At 40.1% G+C, this 17,750-nt stretch overlaps 1 protein-coding gene across 3 annotated transcripts in view; it reads left to right on the top strand.

The window, feature by feature from the left end:
* Positions 1-17,750, top strand: part of tp53i11a (tumor protein p53 inducible protein 11a) — a 42,779-nt gene that overhangs the window by 10,995 nt on the left and 14,034 nt on the right. For all 3 annotated transcript variants that reach the window (XM_079451781.1, XM_079451782.1, XM_079451780.1), the window contains one exon: positions 14,460-14,619. In XM_079451781.1, the coding sequence (XP_079307907.1) occupies positions 14,494-14,619 (126 nt within the window). In that variant the 5' untranslated portion in view covers positions 14,460-14,493. The remainder of the gene's footprint in view (positions 1-14,459; positions 14,620-17,750) is intronic.

Genomic DNA, 17,750 nt, shown 5'->3' with positions numbered 1-17,750 from the left:
TAGGGCAACAGATCCAAATTAAGATCCGGCTTTACAAAATTATCAGCACTAATCGAGCATCTCACTCCAGGGTTTTTACAGGCAGGTGTATTGTGGATGTTCCACAACACACAGTAAATGCCCAGAGGGTTCGATGAGCCAGTGAACGTAACTGTATGGCCAATTGCTTTAAATGGCATTGAATACTGCAAATTGACTTGATGGGGATTTAATTCAACAGATCACATTTCCTGTCAGATCAACAAAGTATCTTTCATTACGTCAATAACCATGTTTATTGACATGGGATGTTTAGTGCCACTTAACTATTTAAACTGAGTTGCAAAACTGTCTGTTGTAAAACATGTGTAGAATGTCTGTTGCCTTTAAGCAAATAGATTTCCCCTACATGTGGCCATGGACAGAAACATCCTCAACCCTTTCACTGTCCGACACAGATGACTGGGCAGCAGTAAAAAGGGGTTTTTCATCCTCTAGCCTTATTATCTCTTGGGGTCCTTGACAGAGAATGGTTTGACAAGAGAAGTAGAATTTTTAGCTTTACTGAAGCATTTTACATTTATAGACGTTGAATGTCTCCAAAGGGCCTGCCAGTGATCTATTATAAACAATAAATTATAGCAATAAATATATTGCTTACAAAAATGATAAGAATGAAAAAAAAGACATTTCATGCTTTAAGATACACATAAGGTTTCCTAATTCATCTCATTTGACCATTTTCTTAATTTAACATTAGCCATTGCACCTCAAACCTGATGATCCTTTTTGGGAGGGAGGGTTTGAATATAGGTTTAAAATAGCAAGCTTCACAAGGCAAATTGAAAACTGGACTATGTACAGTAGTAACAGAAAATACATTAGTGATTGTGAATACACTGTGGTACATTTTTGTCCGTTATAATGCTGAGTGCTGTAGAAAAGCTGGTAATTACATGCACCTAGTTCTGTGCTTGGAGACTAAGGCAAAGTAAATAAACGGCTTAGTTTTTTTTTGTTTTGTGCATTCATAGAGGCAGAGAGTGTGGGAGACAAATTTCCAAGGTAAATCATATTATTGCTTGGATATTTGTTGCACAAATTATCCTCCTGCACCATAAAGCATTACTTTTTCTCAAAATGTGTTTTTGTTATGTTAAAATTATAATCTCATATCAGTTTATAAATCTATCCTGTTCAGTGTGGATTTATGAATGTGGTTTAATATAACCAAGATTTAAATCAGTTTTAATAAAGCGAATAGTGTGTCTGTAAGAAATGCACATTTGTCTTTTTGTGTTTGTGCAGCTTGTGGATTTTCATTTTATAAGCAGTATGAAGCTGTATGAGTTATGAAATGCTTTTAGTCATCTGTAAGAGCAATTGAAGTGTTCTGCTTCAGCCAGTCTCTGCCTGTTGATGAATCACCTCATAGGTTGAATTATGAGGGTTTTGTCATCTCTGTTTTACTTCACCAGGAGTGTCCTGATCGATCACATTATATCCAGGGAGATGATTCAGAGCAGGTCTCAGACTGACACACAGCAGGCAGCGCTTCATTCACATGCCAACTGCCAGCAGGCACAATTTACACACATTGCTGTGATATTTCCGTGTCTATTACGTTACGCAGCTGATGTTTTTGCTTTGGATACTATATAAATCACTACTTTCCAGTAGGGATCAGTGCTATGACCAAAAATTAACCCAGATTGTTTATTAAAAATATTTTTTTTGTTCATAAGAAATGTAAGCTCACTTCTAGCTTCAACTCTTTTGCTTATGTTAATGTAGTTTATACATTGCTTATTATTCGTAATTTAGGCACAATTGCTCCCTCATTTGCAAAACATATTTTTGAAATGGATTACTTGAAAAAAATAATGAACAAAAAGCAGCCAATAAGAGTCCAGCAAAGATGCAAATTCCTTCAATACTGCTTAAAAAGCGTCCAAGGTTGAGACATCAAGAATTATTAAAAGCTAAGAGAATGATTTTGCTAATTCTAGTCAAAGGGTGACTACTTCAAAGGTGCTAAAATAGAATGCAGAGTTAATTTATTTTAAATGCTTTTAGTCACAACATTAATTCCCACAGTAAAAACTGTATTATTGCATGGTTTTGATGAGTTCACTATTATTCTAAAATGTGGCAAACATATAAACAAATAATGAGTGAGTGATCCCAAACTTTTGATCGGTAGTGTATATTGATCAAAAAATAAATATGATTGGATAAGCCATTAATACCAAATGTTGTGATATTGCTTGGCAACTGTAAACAACCTAGTTACATTGCTTTAAACAGCTCATTTTAGTTTCTTATATTTAAGTCTGCTTTAACTTCACATAAAAGGTTTTTGTCAGCCAGCTGCTTTTAGAGACCATTCTGAACATCCAATGGAAGACATCAAGCTGCGCTCTTCAAATCACTTTGACAGGACTGACGGCTTTAAGTGTCTGACCTAGAGACACATTCGGATTGTCTCAAAAGGTGCCGCTGCTTTTGCCTGCCAGTAAAATCTGTTCTGAACTACAGTAAAGACATTGCATCGTAATAATGAGGAAAATACTGCCATTAAAATGAAGTCAGCATAATATTGTGCTGCCTAAAGCTACCGTAATGCCTTCACATTTCAGTAAACCACCACCTAACTGTACAAACTTTAAAAACGGATTCAGGGCATCTGCACCTCCATGTCATTGTTTTCTATGAACTCTCCATGCACCTGACTCATTTTAATAAACCTTTGCACTTCAAATATGTGCTTGGGGTGAAATTTTTAATCTGTCAGATCCTAATTCATGTAATATGCATGACTGTAAATCCCACCCAGATCTACACTGACCTTTTTTATCTGCTGGGCATGCGGGTATGTTGTCATGGCAAGGGAAATGTGTGTGGGAGAGAGAAAGCTTTGGAGATTTGTGGACATGTCAATAGAGGGGAGAGGCTAATTTCTTATACAGTAATTTAGGCCAGAGCTCTGAATTTTTTTACATTCAGTCTATTTTCGAAACCTCTTCTGCCTTGCTTGGATGCAATGTTTTCTTAAACAGCAGAAAGCAGTTAATGACTAGATTACTGCCAAACTGTTTGTTTAGGGTCAAAAGGGCTCTGTGACATGAAGGTTACTGTGCAACAGGACCAAAAAGTACCTTTTTATCAGCTACATGTTTTGAGGTTGCTAGGTACATATAAGGTTCTCTATGTAGACAAAAACTTTGTCATCAATTATTCAGTTATTGTGTTGTTTTCTTTGAAACATTTAAAAATTGTGTAAGAAAATCTGTTAGATTGGTGTAAGATTTATTATTTTATAAATATGTTTATAATTTTTTTATAGTGAGGTCAGAAAAGGATGAATATCAATGACGGTGACTGCAGAATGCTGCTCTTGTATAGACAGATATTTTTACTTCCAAACTGCAATGATAAATAAACGGAGAAACAAAAACCTTGGGAGAAACCACACTCAGTGACTTTGATTAAAAGTTACTGAGTAAATGTTTATGAAAAATAGTGAGAGCTTATTAACTGTGATTTAGGAAATTTCATTTGTAGAAACTTCCTGCATCTGCGCAAGGTGCCTCTCGTGGACCACTAGTGTGGACATCGTCCGACCCAAAGCCCGCGCCGTCACCTTAGTCGCCCGGAGGGCGAGGTCGGTGGCAGTGCGGAACTCCTGTATGATCTTTGGGTCGGTCTTACCCTCGTGGAGCTCTTTCAATGCCTTGGCCTGATGGACCTGCAGGATGGCCATGGCATGAAGAGCTGATGCAGCTTGTCCAGTGGCGTTGTAGGATTTCGACACCAGCGATGCCGAAACCCTACACGGCTTAGACGGGAGTCTAGGTCGAGACCTCCACGTGGCCGCCGTCTGCGGGCACAGGTGCACCGCGACTGCACGTTCCACCTGGGGGACATCGACATAGCCTCTAGCTGCCCCACCATCGAGGGAAGAGAGGCCGACAGAGTCAGCTTGACGGGAGTGGAGGGGACCTCGGGAAAACATGGCACAGGGGCCGTGCGCGGCTTGGAGTCGCGCTCAGACCGGATGTACCAATTATTCAGCCGCGAGCGCTGGGGTGTGGGCAGTGCGGTGCACTGCAGCCCGATGCTCGCGGCGGCCCGAGAGAGCATGGCTGACATCTCGACGTCTGCCTTTTCCTGAGCTCTATCTCCCGGAGGAGATGGCTCGAAGGAATCGTCAGGGTCAGATGCCAGTAGGTCACCCTCCGTGGCCACTGCGGTCGCAAAGCGGGAAGCAGACGAGGTGGTGGCCGGCTGTACCGCAGTGCGGGCAGGATGACTCCACGAAAGCTGCCTCAGCGTGTTGGATGCCCAAACACCTGACGCAGACATTGTGTCCATCCGGAGCCCGGCATGCAAATTTCATTCACCAATTTCATTGGCCTTTTCAAAATAGTCAGAAGATGATAGGTTCTCAAGGGCGAACCCCATCTGTCGGTTCGACACAACGTCGAGAGACCGACAGAAAGGTAACTTTAAACTGCTGTCATGTGATGTAAGGTTTGCATTAATGTGACAAGTAGCCCGTCTCTGCTCTTGGTTGGGGATGGAATTACCTGATCTGGGATGGTCAGTCAGTCCGCAGGTTCTCGCAAGAGGATGGCTCAGGATTTTCAGATGGAGCTGGCGTAATTTTGTTTGTTTGTTAATTTGATTAAAAGTGGTTGTAAGTTCGCCGGTTTCCGCCTCCTCCTTCCGCCTAGGAGTTTGGCCCATTCCTCTATGCAGATCTCCTCTAGAGCAGTGATGTTTTGGGACTGTCGTTGGGCAACACGAATTTTCAACTCCGTCCAAAGATTTTCTATGGGGTAGAGATCTGGAGACTGGCTAGGCCACTCCAGGACCTTCAAATGCTTCTTACGAAGCCACTCCTTCGTTGCCCGGGCGGTGTGTTTGGGATCATTGTCATGCTGAAAGACCCAGCCACGTTTCATCTTTGCTCACCGTTCTTGTGATCATTTTGACCCCACGGGATGAGATCTTGCATGGAGCCCTAGATCGAGGGAGATTATCAGTGGTCTTGTCTGTCTTCCATTTTCTAATAATTGCTCCCACAGTTGATTTCTTCACATCAAGCTGCTTACCTATTGCAGATTCAGTCTTCCCAGCACCAGGCAGGTCCACAATTTTGTTTCTGGTGTCCTTTGACAGCTCTTTGTTATTGGCCATAGTTGGGTTTGGAGTCTGACTGTTTGAGGTTGTGGACAGGTGTCTTTTTTATGCTGATATCAAGTTCAAACAGGTGCCATTAATACAGGTAACGAGTGGAGGACAGAGGAGCCTCTTAAAGAAGTTACAGGTCTGTGAGAGACAGAAATCTTGCTTTTTTGTATGGGACCAAATACTTATTTTCCACCATAATTTGCAAATAAATTCTTTAACAATTCTGAAACAAGCAGATCTTTTACAAAGCTCATCACTCTGAAAAGCGAGGTGTGCTATGATTAGCCAGTTAACCAGTGCATAGTGATTGGTAAAATACTGCAAGCGTGTGACGGAAATATAACACCTCTTACCATAAGATATTGAAATCTCATTGGGACTTTCCATATTAATTCTGCTAGAGCCCGAATCTGATCCGCTAAATTAAGATGATCAAGCTGATCAACTTTGCCATCTCGACTTGAGCAGGATGTCAAGGATTGGTGAGGTTTTTTAAATAAAAAAAACCATTATGTTAAATAGTTCAAAACTAAATCGAACTGTTTGACCTTTTATGTACGACGTTATTGAGATTTGCAGTTAGTGATCCACCAATGTTATGCCATGTCTCGTCGCGACTCAATAAAGACAATAAACCCCATTATAAACACGACATTTGTTGCCTCTAGTTGGAACATAATTACTGATTTTTAGGTATTTTTTCACGTTGCGCGCATGTCTGCATTTGCAGATCACACAAAGAAACAACATGCGCTACAAACACACAACAAACTCAAATCGCGTTAGTCCATAACAAAGTATTTTACAATGAAAATATACTTACTGAAATATACAATATATACAATATACAAATCTGAAGCGCCAGACATTTTATTTGCGAAGTTGTAATGGTTTTAAACGAAAGCTGTCCTGCATAGCCGGTCCTGATCTCTCCCAGGTTCTTGAAGCAATCATCCGTGAAATGTGCTGCACACACTTGAATATTCGTATTGTACTGTTCTTGAACAGTATTGTTAATAAAATGTAACCATTCGTTTTTAGTTGTCTCATCTTTTGGAAGTGCAAAAAAAAATCGCAAAGAAAAACACAGCGTCTCCATGAAATGGCTGTGGCGGCGACCATACAATGACATTTACAAGTACGCCCACATTACTTGCGTTTATATTTGGGCGTTCTTAGTCAAGTCATACCACAAAATGACGTAGATTCATGGGGGTGGGGTTACACAAGGCATTTCAGGCAGGTCTGGGTGACCATTCACTTTTAGATAGAATGCATATTTTGTTCATTATGCAGAATGCATAAGACTATTTTTGCAATTTTACGTGTCTAATACATGCATGGGCAACTTATAACACACCAAAAGAAAGTAAAACACGTATTTGTGCCATATGACCCCTTTACATTGGGAGGGTATGTCTGACCCTCATATTGTATCGGGAAGGCTATTCCAGAGTTTAGGTGCTACATATAGCCAGTGAAGGGTTGATAACATTGGGATGGCTAGGGAAATGTGCATGTCGTTATTTTGTAAGAAAGAGCACAACTGAGTGGACACTACTTTTTCTAGTATTTTAGACAGGTAAGGTAGATTTGAAATCGGTCTATAGCTTCCTAGTTCATTCGGGTCTAAGTTTGTTTTTTTGATAAGAGGCTTAATGCCTGCCAGTTTAAATTGTCCTGGGACATGGCCTACATTTTGACCTGCATTAAGAACAGTGGCGGGGCTTCCATGGTGGCACGGGGGAGCACCCGCCACCCTTGTAATCCGATTGCCCCCCCACCAATGGTCATTGACTCGGGGTAATGTCAGTCATTGCGCTAAAGCGCTTTACCGACCCTGCACGTTAAAACAGAAGCAAAAAATAAGCAGTTTTAACAGTATGTTTGCGTTTTGTGACATGAATTAACAGTCAACAACAGAGTTGCCACTGTGATGTTGGTACAGTACAAATAACATGTTGCCATTTATTGTTTGTGGACACGTTTTGAATGTAGACATGAAACGGAGGCAAGTAGATATCTCAAATTTCTTCACACAGAAGAAAATTAGCAGGGAGAGTGCAGGTGACCAGCCTAACTAATTTGTTCAGGTCCAGGCCAAAATCTTCAGGTCCAGACCAGCCCTCATTGATCTCCAGGTGAAAATGCAGGTATTAGGGAAATAAAACTGATAACTATACAGAACACTTCTATGTTCACTGTACAGAGCTAGAAGCACTAACTTATTGCTAACTCTGTACAGCAAACATGCTAGAGTTCTGTGTGTAAAAAAGACAAAATATAGTTATATATAATATATATTTATTAAAATACACAGATGAACTAATTGTGAAATAAAATAAAAGTGAAATGTTGAAAACTGTTAAAACCCATATTGTAAATTGTAAATGGTATGATTATGGTATTCAGGGTTACAATAAAGCATTATAAACTGTATGCAAAATTACAGTGTGTGCAGTGTTCCTGAGTGCGGAGGAATACAGGGGAGGGGGTTTGAAATGCACGTGGGAGTATTCCTGAGAGGCTAGTAATGGAAGGGGGAGAAGGTATCTTGATATTGTAAGTCAAGACGCAGCAGACTGGTCAGAGGGGAAGGAAGAGCTGCAAAATTAAATAGGGATTGCTGACAATCTTTAGGATAAACATGTTTCTTGTGACAGAAACTAATTGACCTATATTAATGACCTATATTAAACCTATATTAAAGACAAATAAAGTGGAAAGAATAGGCCTATTTAACGCAGAAGATAAATTAATATATGTTGTATACTTAAAGATCATGAGAAAAGCTATAATGTATATAACAAACAGAGACTCACGTACTTTACTGCAGCGGCTCGTCAAAGCAGTGCATCAAAACTAAATCGCTTAACCTCGAGTAGATGCAAACGGGTGTTTAATTAGAGATTTATTAGCGCTTTACAACAGCTTTTAACAGGTTCAGGTTTAGAAATGCGTAAGAAGCGTAATTTACTCGCAGCTCATTGGAAGAGAGACGCACAAGCGCCTGTCTGCTCCAGCTCTGTGTTTGAGCTGCCTGTCACGTGCCTAGGATACATCTACCAAAGATCAATACACAATAATTCATAAAACTATAAAAATTGCACATAGGTTGAGATGTATTACGTATTTATACATCATGCATTAAACATTTGAAATTCACTAAATTTAAATTAAGATAGTGTGTTTTTAATTTCCTGTTGTGTCACGCATGGTGTCACATACCACCAGGTGTCCCTTCAAGTACCACTAGTGGTATGCACCACGGTTTGGGTACCACTGCTCTAGAGGAAAGTGAAGGATTAGGGAGTCATTCAGAGTGAAATCCTGATGCTTATAGTTGATATTTTTTCCGGAAGTCTTTCCTGTAGCTCACTGGTAAGAGCATTGAGTTAATAACGCAAGGTTGTGAGTTTGATCCCAGGGGATTGCAAATACCTATGTAAAATGTATAGGCTAATGCAATGTAAGTCGCGTTGGATAAAAGCGTCTGCCAAATGCCTGAATGTAATGTAAATGTAAGTCCTTGATTTCAGTCTTTAATACCGTTTTCTAGACAAAAGGACTGCATTAGGGGTACGTATGTTGTTTGATGTCATATGTTGTCCAGTAGCCTTTTGAAAGGTCCTGCAGTGATTGTTTTCATCATTTACTAGTGTGGCTTGTAGACATCAACAGACTATTTGTAGATGCCAAGCATCCTCTTGATGCTGTATCTGTAGGAGAGAATTATTTGTGGCATGCGGAACATTGAAAGAAGTTCTCATTTAAAACGTAATCGTTGTTGTTTCTTCTTCAGACACATGATGTGAAGTCTTGCTAATGTGAATGCAGTATTTTGAAAAATGCTGATCCTCTAGTTTTTCAGGTTAACATTCATCTCTTTTGTGGGTCTTCAGGGGAAGGTTGTTACTACTTCGCCAAATTACTTGGATCAGCCACCTCAGCTGAAATCTAAATAATGTTCATCTGTATTGGTATTACACAAAATAAACTAGTACACTAACACTCTTTACAGAAGTGTGTTGTCACTGGAGTAAATAAACAAGAATTATGAGATACACGGCTAATGGAGAATTAAGATATTATTGGCCTCTGTGCACTTCACAGACCCTCTTTGAACACAGTGACAATGAAATGCTCAACATTTGAATAAAGGCCACATAATTAATTACAGCAGGCCTCAAATTGCTGATTAAGGATTGCAGAGGCATGATTGCTGAATTTTTTTTTGGTCATATCAAAGGAGCAAAGTTTGTGCCATTTGTGTTACTAGGCAACTGCTAAAACAACTTTACGTTTGTGCAGATAATGATATAGGATTGAGGAACAATTGAATGACCTGTCATCAGTGATAGACTGGGAAAAATCTTTGGAATAGACTGTTGAGATTTTGCATGTGTAATGGTGGTTTGCATCATATGGAGCTGAGGTTATTGGAGCTTTCATGTTTTGGGGTGTAAATAATGGCTGTAAAATGAACGGATTGTGAGATTTAAGTGTAATATCTGGATTCAGGGAAAGGCTGGGATTGTGAAACTGATGGGGGGGTGAACATTTCAAAAAAATATTTTAGTTTTAACTTGAAAAATAGAAACCCTTTAACTAGATAGATAGGCCTATAAGCTTAAACGTATTTATTTTCTGATTCAACACACAAAAAGATCTGTCTAATGGAAGGTATATCATGAAAATCCAGCCACCATTGTCTTGATTTAGTTGAAAAAGTTTGGTGGATTGCTTTATAATCAGGGTCTCTTCCGTCCATTCAAAATTCATTTTTAAATAAAAAACGGAAAACTTCCTTTTACAAAATACTTTTTTTATTAAACTGTAAAAAAAAATGAAATAATGAACATCTTAATATGCTGTAATTTTAACCATGAGCTATAGTACATTTTCTCATTAACAGTCGCAAAGGTCACCGGAAGGGGGAGCAGAGATGCTCCAAGCTAAGGCCAGTTTTAGATATGTGTGGTGAGGAAGGCGGGACGAGAGCCGTGACGTGGGGCCGGTGGCGTGAGTGATAAGTGCAATCAGCTGTGCGTGCACCGGTCCCGCATCTATCACGGAGGAGATTGGGAGCTTAAAAGGATGACCGGCAGGACTGTTGACGAGAGAGGACCGGGCCCGGATATTTGTGTGTATGTTTTATGGTCGGCAGTCTAACGTGAGGTGGCTGCCGGCTACTTCCATGTTTATTGTTTGTTTAATTAAATGTTTAATTAAAGTTTTTTTTTGAATGTCCGCCGGTTCCCGGCTCCTTCCTTCCCTCCCAACGAACTTTGCTACAATATGTAAGCCTTCTTTTTTAAAGCCTTAATCACTAATATTTTACAGTATAAGTACATCTGATGCCACCTGAAAGGGGTTGTTTCAAATGCGTTGAAAGAGGTGGTGTGCTTAATGGACTGTCTACTTGAGGTCTGCATGCTGGACCCTATAGCTACACTACGAATTCTCGTGGCAATGGATTACATTTTTATATATAAAAGATGGTAACGGTCAGGTGCTGTGCCTACTTTGAATGGAGCTTACTCCCGACCTCCTTCTAACTGACCACATGTACAGCCTGATCTGGGGGCTATATAACAGACCCAGTTGTGTACAATTTGTACCCCGGAGGGGGATTTATTTACAATCCGGTTCTGGGAGTGGTGCGGTGCGAGTTGTGGGGGAACAAGCTTTGGTTCCAGCGTGTGCGTGGCCGTGTGTGATCTCTGTGGTTTGTATATGGGTTGTGCGTCTCTGCCGATCGTTATCCGCTGGTCTCTGAAAGGAGTAAGAAACCAGGCGTTACTCACTCAGTGACTACTGGACTACATAAGAACAAGCTCACCCTCTCCTCTTCTGCCGCTGTTTATATCGGGCTGGCTTGATGGCGCAGGTGAGAACGATCGGCAGGCTTGATTGAGCCTTTTCCATGGTGATGCTGATTGGCCATTGGCCACACTCCCCCCCCCAAGCGTCGACCTGGTACGGCACCTTGGTTTTTCAGGGACTAGGGGACTTTGGGAGGGGTGTTTGTGTCCCTGACGTGCTGCCCAACCTGAACACATCCTGGATAGCCCGTCGGCATTCCCATGGGAGACCCCGGCCCGTCTGCGGACTGAAAAGTGGAAGTCCTGGAGCGCTAGGAACCACCTGGTGACCCTGGCATTGGTATCCTTTGCCTTGGCCATCCAGGTCAGGGGAGCATGGTCCGTTAGGAAACACCAGTGCGAACAGGAGAGAGAGATAGCGGGTTCCTGTGAACGAACAGGCAGAGATGGTTAACCACTGTGTCTATGCTCGCATTCTCCACCAACTGTGGCGGGCAGAAAGGTACACAGACACAGTTGTTCACGATTTGTACCCCGGAGGGTGATTTATTTACAATCTGGTGCTGTGTGTGGTGCGGTGCGAGGTGTGGGGGAGATAGCTTTGGTCCCAGCGTGTGCGTGGTCGTGCGTGATCTCCAGGGTGCATGAGTGGGTTGTGCGTCTCTGCCTACCGTTATCCGCTGGTCTCTGAAAGGAGAAAGAAACAGCTAGTTGTTAATCATTCAGTGACTAGGAGAACAAGCTCCGTGGTCTACATAAGAACAAGGCGCAGGTGGGAACGATCGGCAGGCGCAGTGGCTTGATTGAGCCATTTCCATGGCGACGCTAATTGCCATTGGCCCTCTCGCCACAGGCTATATAGCACCATTTTTGGAGTGTATAATTTGAGTGAAAGACATCGTATTTCATGTTTTTTATTTATTATTGGTATTGACATATATGTTAAAAAAAAATTATAATGTCCAGAGTAATAAAAATATTTGTTTTGTATATCCTTCATTTTGTGTCATGGAGAAACATAAATCTTAAATGTGAGATCTGGAAACGTGATCTAAATTTAAAGGGATCTGTAGGGTCAGGACAAATATAATTGCTGTTGAACACAGTGAATTCTCAGAGGAAGCGGACCAGCGGGCACCTCCACAGTCAAAAACGGGCAGGATTTTCATTATCAAACAACAACATCAAATAACAAATAAGTTCACACATGCATTTACATTAAACAAAGTGACTTTACACACAACAATTTGAACATTTTGAAATTTTCACTTTGTTATAGTAAGTCTGGCAAAGTGAAAGCTTTATATATACAGTATTTACTGATCTCATGTACACTAGGTCTAGTTCAGAAATATGTCCGTAAGTGGTAAATATTTCTCTTCTCTTGCCAAGGATCTCATCTGCAAGTCCTTCTAAATGCCATAATAGTTGTGTAAATGGACCTGAATGACTGCAGTTGCTTAGCAGCTTCTTTGCTTTCCCTGTTTGTGACCTTTGCCACTCTGGATAACAAACGTACTGTAGCTCAAGGTTAAAACACAGCCTTTTAAGATGTTTATTTTCCCGGTTTAAACAAAATATAGAAAAAGGTAATAATATCCTTTTTTATTTTGTGATAATGTTAATTTATCTGATCATTTATTTTGTGAAAGTTTTTTCAGTTTCCGTTTCTTTATTTGAAAACAAATATCGAATGGAGGTAAAATAACCTGATTCTTTATGTCCTATTGAACATAATTTCATTAGTTGTGTTGTAATGTTTTTTTTTTGCTTATTCTTTGTTGTTTAATATCTTGGAACGTTCAACCCCTGTATCCACGTACATTGCTGAAAACGCTCCGAAAAACATGTATCGTTTGCTGGTTTAAGGTGGTCCACCCAGCCTGGCAAAGCTGGTCGAGCTGGTCTTCCAGCCTGGTCATGTTGATCTGGATTTAGCAGGTGGGTCAGCTGGTCTTAAAGCCTGACCAGCTCGAAAGTGTCCAAAACCCCTCTAATGCCAGACTGGAAGACCATCTTAAACCAGCCAACTAGTAGTTTTAGCTGTATTTTCAGTATGGATGATGGCATTTTATCAGCTAAGATGCTTTGGCTGCTATGATACGCAATACCTGGCAAAGAATGGTTCTAGTATCTCTATATCTAGTATACTAATTTCTGCATTCGGCGATTTTGTACATAGACCTAAATTTGTATGTTCAAAAGCATTAATACTTGGGTTTTTAGAAAAACTGTTCAGGAATTTTGTGGCCTTTTTGATGAGTGGTCCTGGGATAGTTTTTCTTTATTAGCTAACGTACTCATTTGTGTGAGCACCCCGCTGTGTCTTTTGGGTTTGCTTTCTTTTGGTTCACTGGAGTTAGCAGTAAACAGCGTCTAGCACCTCAAAAAAAGCCACAGTCTGTGTTTTTGTCCTCATAATATGGAGTGCTGAAGAGTGAGGATCCACAAGACTAGAGTGTAACTCTATTCATTAGCACCAACCCAATCAATTAAACAGGCTTTGGGTTGTTCAATAAGCACTCTGCACAAGATATCACAGACAAACACACGCCCTGTACCCTTCGGTGCAGCAGAAATCTGACGTCTTTTAACATTCGTGAAACAGTGGAATTCTGGGAAGTGGGTCCAGTGAATTAATTATTTAGTTCAATTTGTGTAGATAGTGTTTTTGCTGTAGCATTTATTTGCTGTCAGATAGCCAGTTTAATGTATTTTCTCACAGAAGGGCCCTTTATTTTATAAAATAAATTTTATAAATATACATAACATTTTCTGTAACTGCTGAGAATGTCATTCGTATTGTTATTCCTGTCCACAAAATTTCTTTTCACAGTCACCTGTTAAAGTGTAGTTCACCCAAAAAAATGTATTCTGTCATCATTTACTCATCCTCTTCTTGTTTCAAACTCTTTTTCAAAAAATTTGAGTTCTGCGGAAGAAAGAAAGTCATAACAAGGGGGTGAGTAAATGATGACAGAATTTTTGGATTCACTTTAAGTGTTCATTGACTGTAAACATTCACACCATCATGTCCCAATTGCCCCAAAATGCTTATGCATAAATGATAATCCAATATATGAAGGTACTGTTGGTCATTGAAATCAGTTTTGTTTGGCATTGCCTGTGCTATCCAGTGCAATGTCTGTGGAATTTACTGAAACATGATAACTGAGTCTTAGGGTGTACACTCTCATTGGTAGGACAACAGACCGTAGGGAATTCAGCTAAATATTGAATTACCAAATGGGGTGGGAGTTTGTCAGAATGTGTATATTTGTGATGTTGAAGAGTTGTTTACACACAGACTGTGTGGGCCTGGTTTTTACCCTGATGTTTGAAACAAAACAGTAAGCTTTTGTTAAAGCCTGCATGTTTATGAATAGTTTTGTTCTGCATCATTTGGGTGCTGGGAACAAACAGTTCTGAGATGCATTATTTCTTCTGATCTTCTGACAGCTCACTGAAGTGCCTGCTGCTCTCTTCTGTTGTCATGGCCTCCACACCTCCTCCTCTCATGAAGAAACACAGTCAGACTGATCTTGTGAGTCGCCTCAAGTCCCGCAAGGTCCTCGGTGTCGGCGGGGAGGATGATGACGGGGAGGTACACAGGTCGAAGGTAACTGCTTGCACACATATAGCAGCTGTTAATGTCATCACGTACCTCAATAGCAGACATTGAGTTAAAGTCTTTTATTTTTTCACATTATCCGAACTCCTAGTGAATGTGTTTCGCTTAACTAGCACTTAGAAACAAGTTTTCAAAAGCTAAATGTAAATTGCTAAAATGCATAAAAAGTGTAATTGTTTCATGTGAGAGATATCGTGAAAGTTTATTGAAAATATCTGGAACATCTGGGAAAGATATCTGGATAGCTGAATGCCATCAAATTAAGAATGAAACAGAATGTACTGCACACAGGGCTCTGTTTAAACTGATGACGGTCATGGATGTCAGACCAAATCCCAATTTATAGTGCATTAGAAACACACCTGCCGGTGGTTGAATAGAGGAGTTATGGCACAGTCTGGCACCGCATCTGTGTTGTGGGACAGTAATGCGCCACTCACACGCATCCCAAAGCCACCCTTCAGTCACATCACATCACCATTAATGACTCACAATGAAAGCTTATTGGCACAACTTTGGTCTTTTACCATACGCCTCATGCTCGGTGCTGTTAAAACCGCTTCACGGCCACTGGGCTCGTGAGGCTTTGAGGTAGTCCACATGAAACATGGGTGGCACTCAGACATGGCTGCCCTCTCCGCCCCTCAAACTCTGGGTAGGGTCACAGAGAAAGATCAAAAAGAACATCCATTAAAAGGGTAGTCTCCTCTCCATTTGGTGAAGCTGTGTGCATCACTTCAGCTCCATATGAGCTTTTAAAGCGGATGTAACACACACAGTTTCTGCCGATCTCAAATTAATCTTGAGTATTTATAGAGTAGTATTGCATACTTCATATATTCGAAGAGTCTTTATTTTGGATCAAATCAATGCAGGATTGGTGAACAGAAATGACTTTTGAACAGGAGTTTATATCCAACAGAATAATTCACGCAATACTTTCCGATTTAGTATTTTCCCTTAAAACAACTGGATGATTGACATATTGAATAATAATGTTTGTTCCAAAAGACTTTTAAATGCAAGTCTGTGTGTTAGTGTTGTGGGAATTTTTCAATGATTTTAGTGCAGTTTACAGTTACCTCCGGTAGGTGGCGGCAAGGGACCGTTATGAGTGAGTCTGTCAGTCAGCAGACTATTCAACCATTTCAGTCCGAAAGTCTGCTTTATTCGGGAACTAACTATGGCTATCAATATGTTAATCATAGGTATTTAAAGAGTAAACATTTATAACAAGATGCAATTCCCGAAACTTTGCAGCGTGTATGTGGCAGTTGGTTTTAGCAGCATGAAAAACAAGTTTTATCACATTCTGAATGGATTATATATAAAAACAGAAACCGCACAACAGGCTTCATCGAGATCTCTAGCACCCCAGAACCAGGCCTCATAATAATTTATGTAAGGAATACAAAAGCTCCGACTTGGAGTTCATAAATATATAGAGAGAGAAAATTACCCTTAGAAGCTAGAAGCTTCCTCTTCCCGACTGCGAATGGAGGTTTATTTTTTTAGCTTAAGTCAGCTTCACCGGACCAGACATGTCAACGATGTCCTGTGCTTAGCGGTCTTTAGACGTGGGGCGGGGCGATTCAAATTTAAAGTGACATGACAACTAGCCCATAAACTAGCCCATAAACAAACTTAATATAAATTATTGTAAACAATTAATTCACGAAATTTACCAAATCCATTGCATGATTTTAATCACATTTGTCAATATCATTATCTTTTTTACTCAAATTCAAATATCTGAGGTACCCCCCTAAGTCTATTTTTTACTTCTGATGGGGAGTCCCTAATGCCTAATGGGGGGTCCCGGATCCCCCCAGTTCCCCTTTCAATTCAAGCAATGGTCTTTCATCACTGACAGGTTGACACGTGGGCATGCTTTTCCTAGAGAATTGTCCAATTAGGGACTAAGAAACCTATATGAACACTTGGGATTATATCGAGCACAGAAATAGTAACTAGTTACAGTTACTAGTTACTTCACTCAAAAAGTAACTCAATTACTTTGTTGATTACTTACACCAAAAAGTAATGCATTACTGTTAAAAGTTACTTTTGAGTTTCTTTTTTAATGAACGTTCTGTAATGTTTCCATTAATGCCCTTTTATGCGTTATGGTCTATACAAACACAAAACTGACTTAAACAGAAAGTAATTTTTAAACACTAATTTATCTAATTTGTCAGACCAGCACAAACTGAATATATCACAAGGATTTCTGAAACAAATAACAAAACAAGCTGAATAATATATTCAGAATCAAAAACTAAAGTGGCTTCCGCATCATAAAAGCTGTGGTGTTGAGCCCTTAAAAGTGTTCCTTTCACAGCTTAACAATGAAAACTATCAACAATGTACAACATAACACAAAACATTTTGAAATAAATAAATGAAAGGAATCTGAATTATTCAGAATCAATTCCGAGAAACTCAGCACCCAAAAACTGCTATTATTGACAACCATAAATGATATGCATTAAAAAAGAAACATAAAAAATATAAATGCTGTTTAAAAATGAAAAAGTTTTTCGTCCCATTTGCTTTGTGCCGCCTGAACATATTATCATGCTAACGAGCTGCCTGAAAGCTGCCGACTCCACAGTAGAGACAGGCTGCATGTTTTCAACAACATACCGTGCAATAATAGCTTTGTTGATCTGTTCCTGGCTTACAGTCTGCTTAAAATCTAGTCACTGATGTTTGGCTGGAGGGGCTTGACTCACTTCGAGTGTGTCCACCGAGTCCGACACCGGGTTAGCTTCTAGCTTTGTCGAGGCATGTAGTTTCTGGAGGTGCTTCGACAGATTTGATGCTCAACTAACGTGAAATAATAAGTGAATTTCCACTTTGACAAACTCGTCTTGCTCTCGCCTTGACTCGCCATGACTGCCGCACATAAACGGAAACAGGCCCACAGTGCGTCTTCGTGTTGACAGTGGTTGCATCCACCAATCCTGCAATGCGTCGCTGCTGTAAACAGTTTAGGCTGTAGGCTTACACTTAAAAAAAAATGTATTTTAAAAAGTAACAGACAACGCAACATATGGTAATGGTAACAGAGTTAATTTATTTAAAAAGTAATGCGTTACAGTATTAGTTAGTGTCAA

The sequence above is a fragment of the Barbatula barbatula genome (genome assembly GCF_947034865.1).
Source record: "Barbatula barbatula genome assembly, chromosome: 1".
Lineage (NCBI taxonomy): Eukaryota > Metazoa > Chordata > Actinopteri > Cypriniformes > Nemacheilidae > Barbatula > Barbatula barbatula.
The sequence above is the reverse complement of the archived record's forward strand: the minus strand, read 5'-3'. Positions and strand labels throughout refer to the sequence as shown.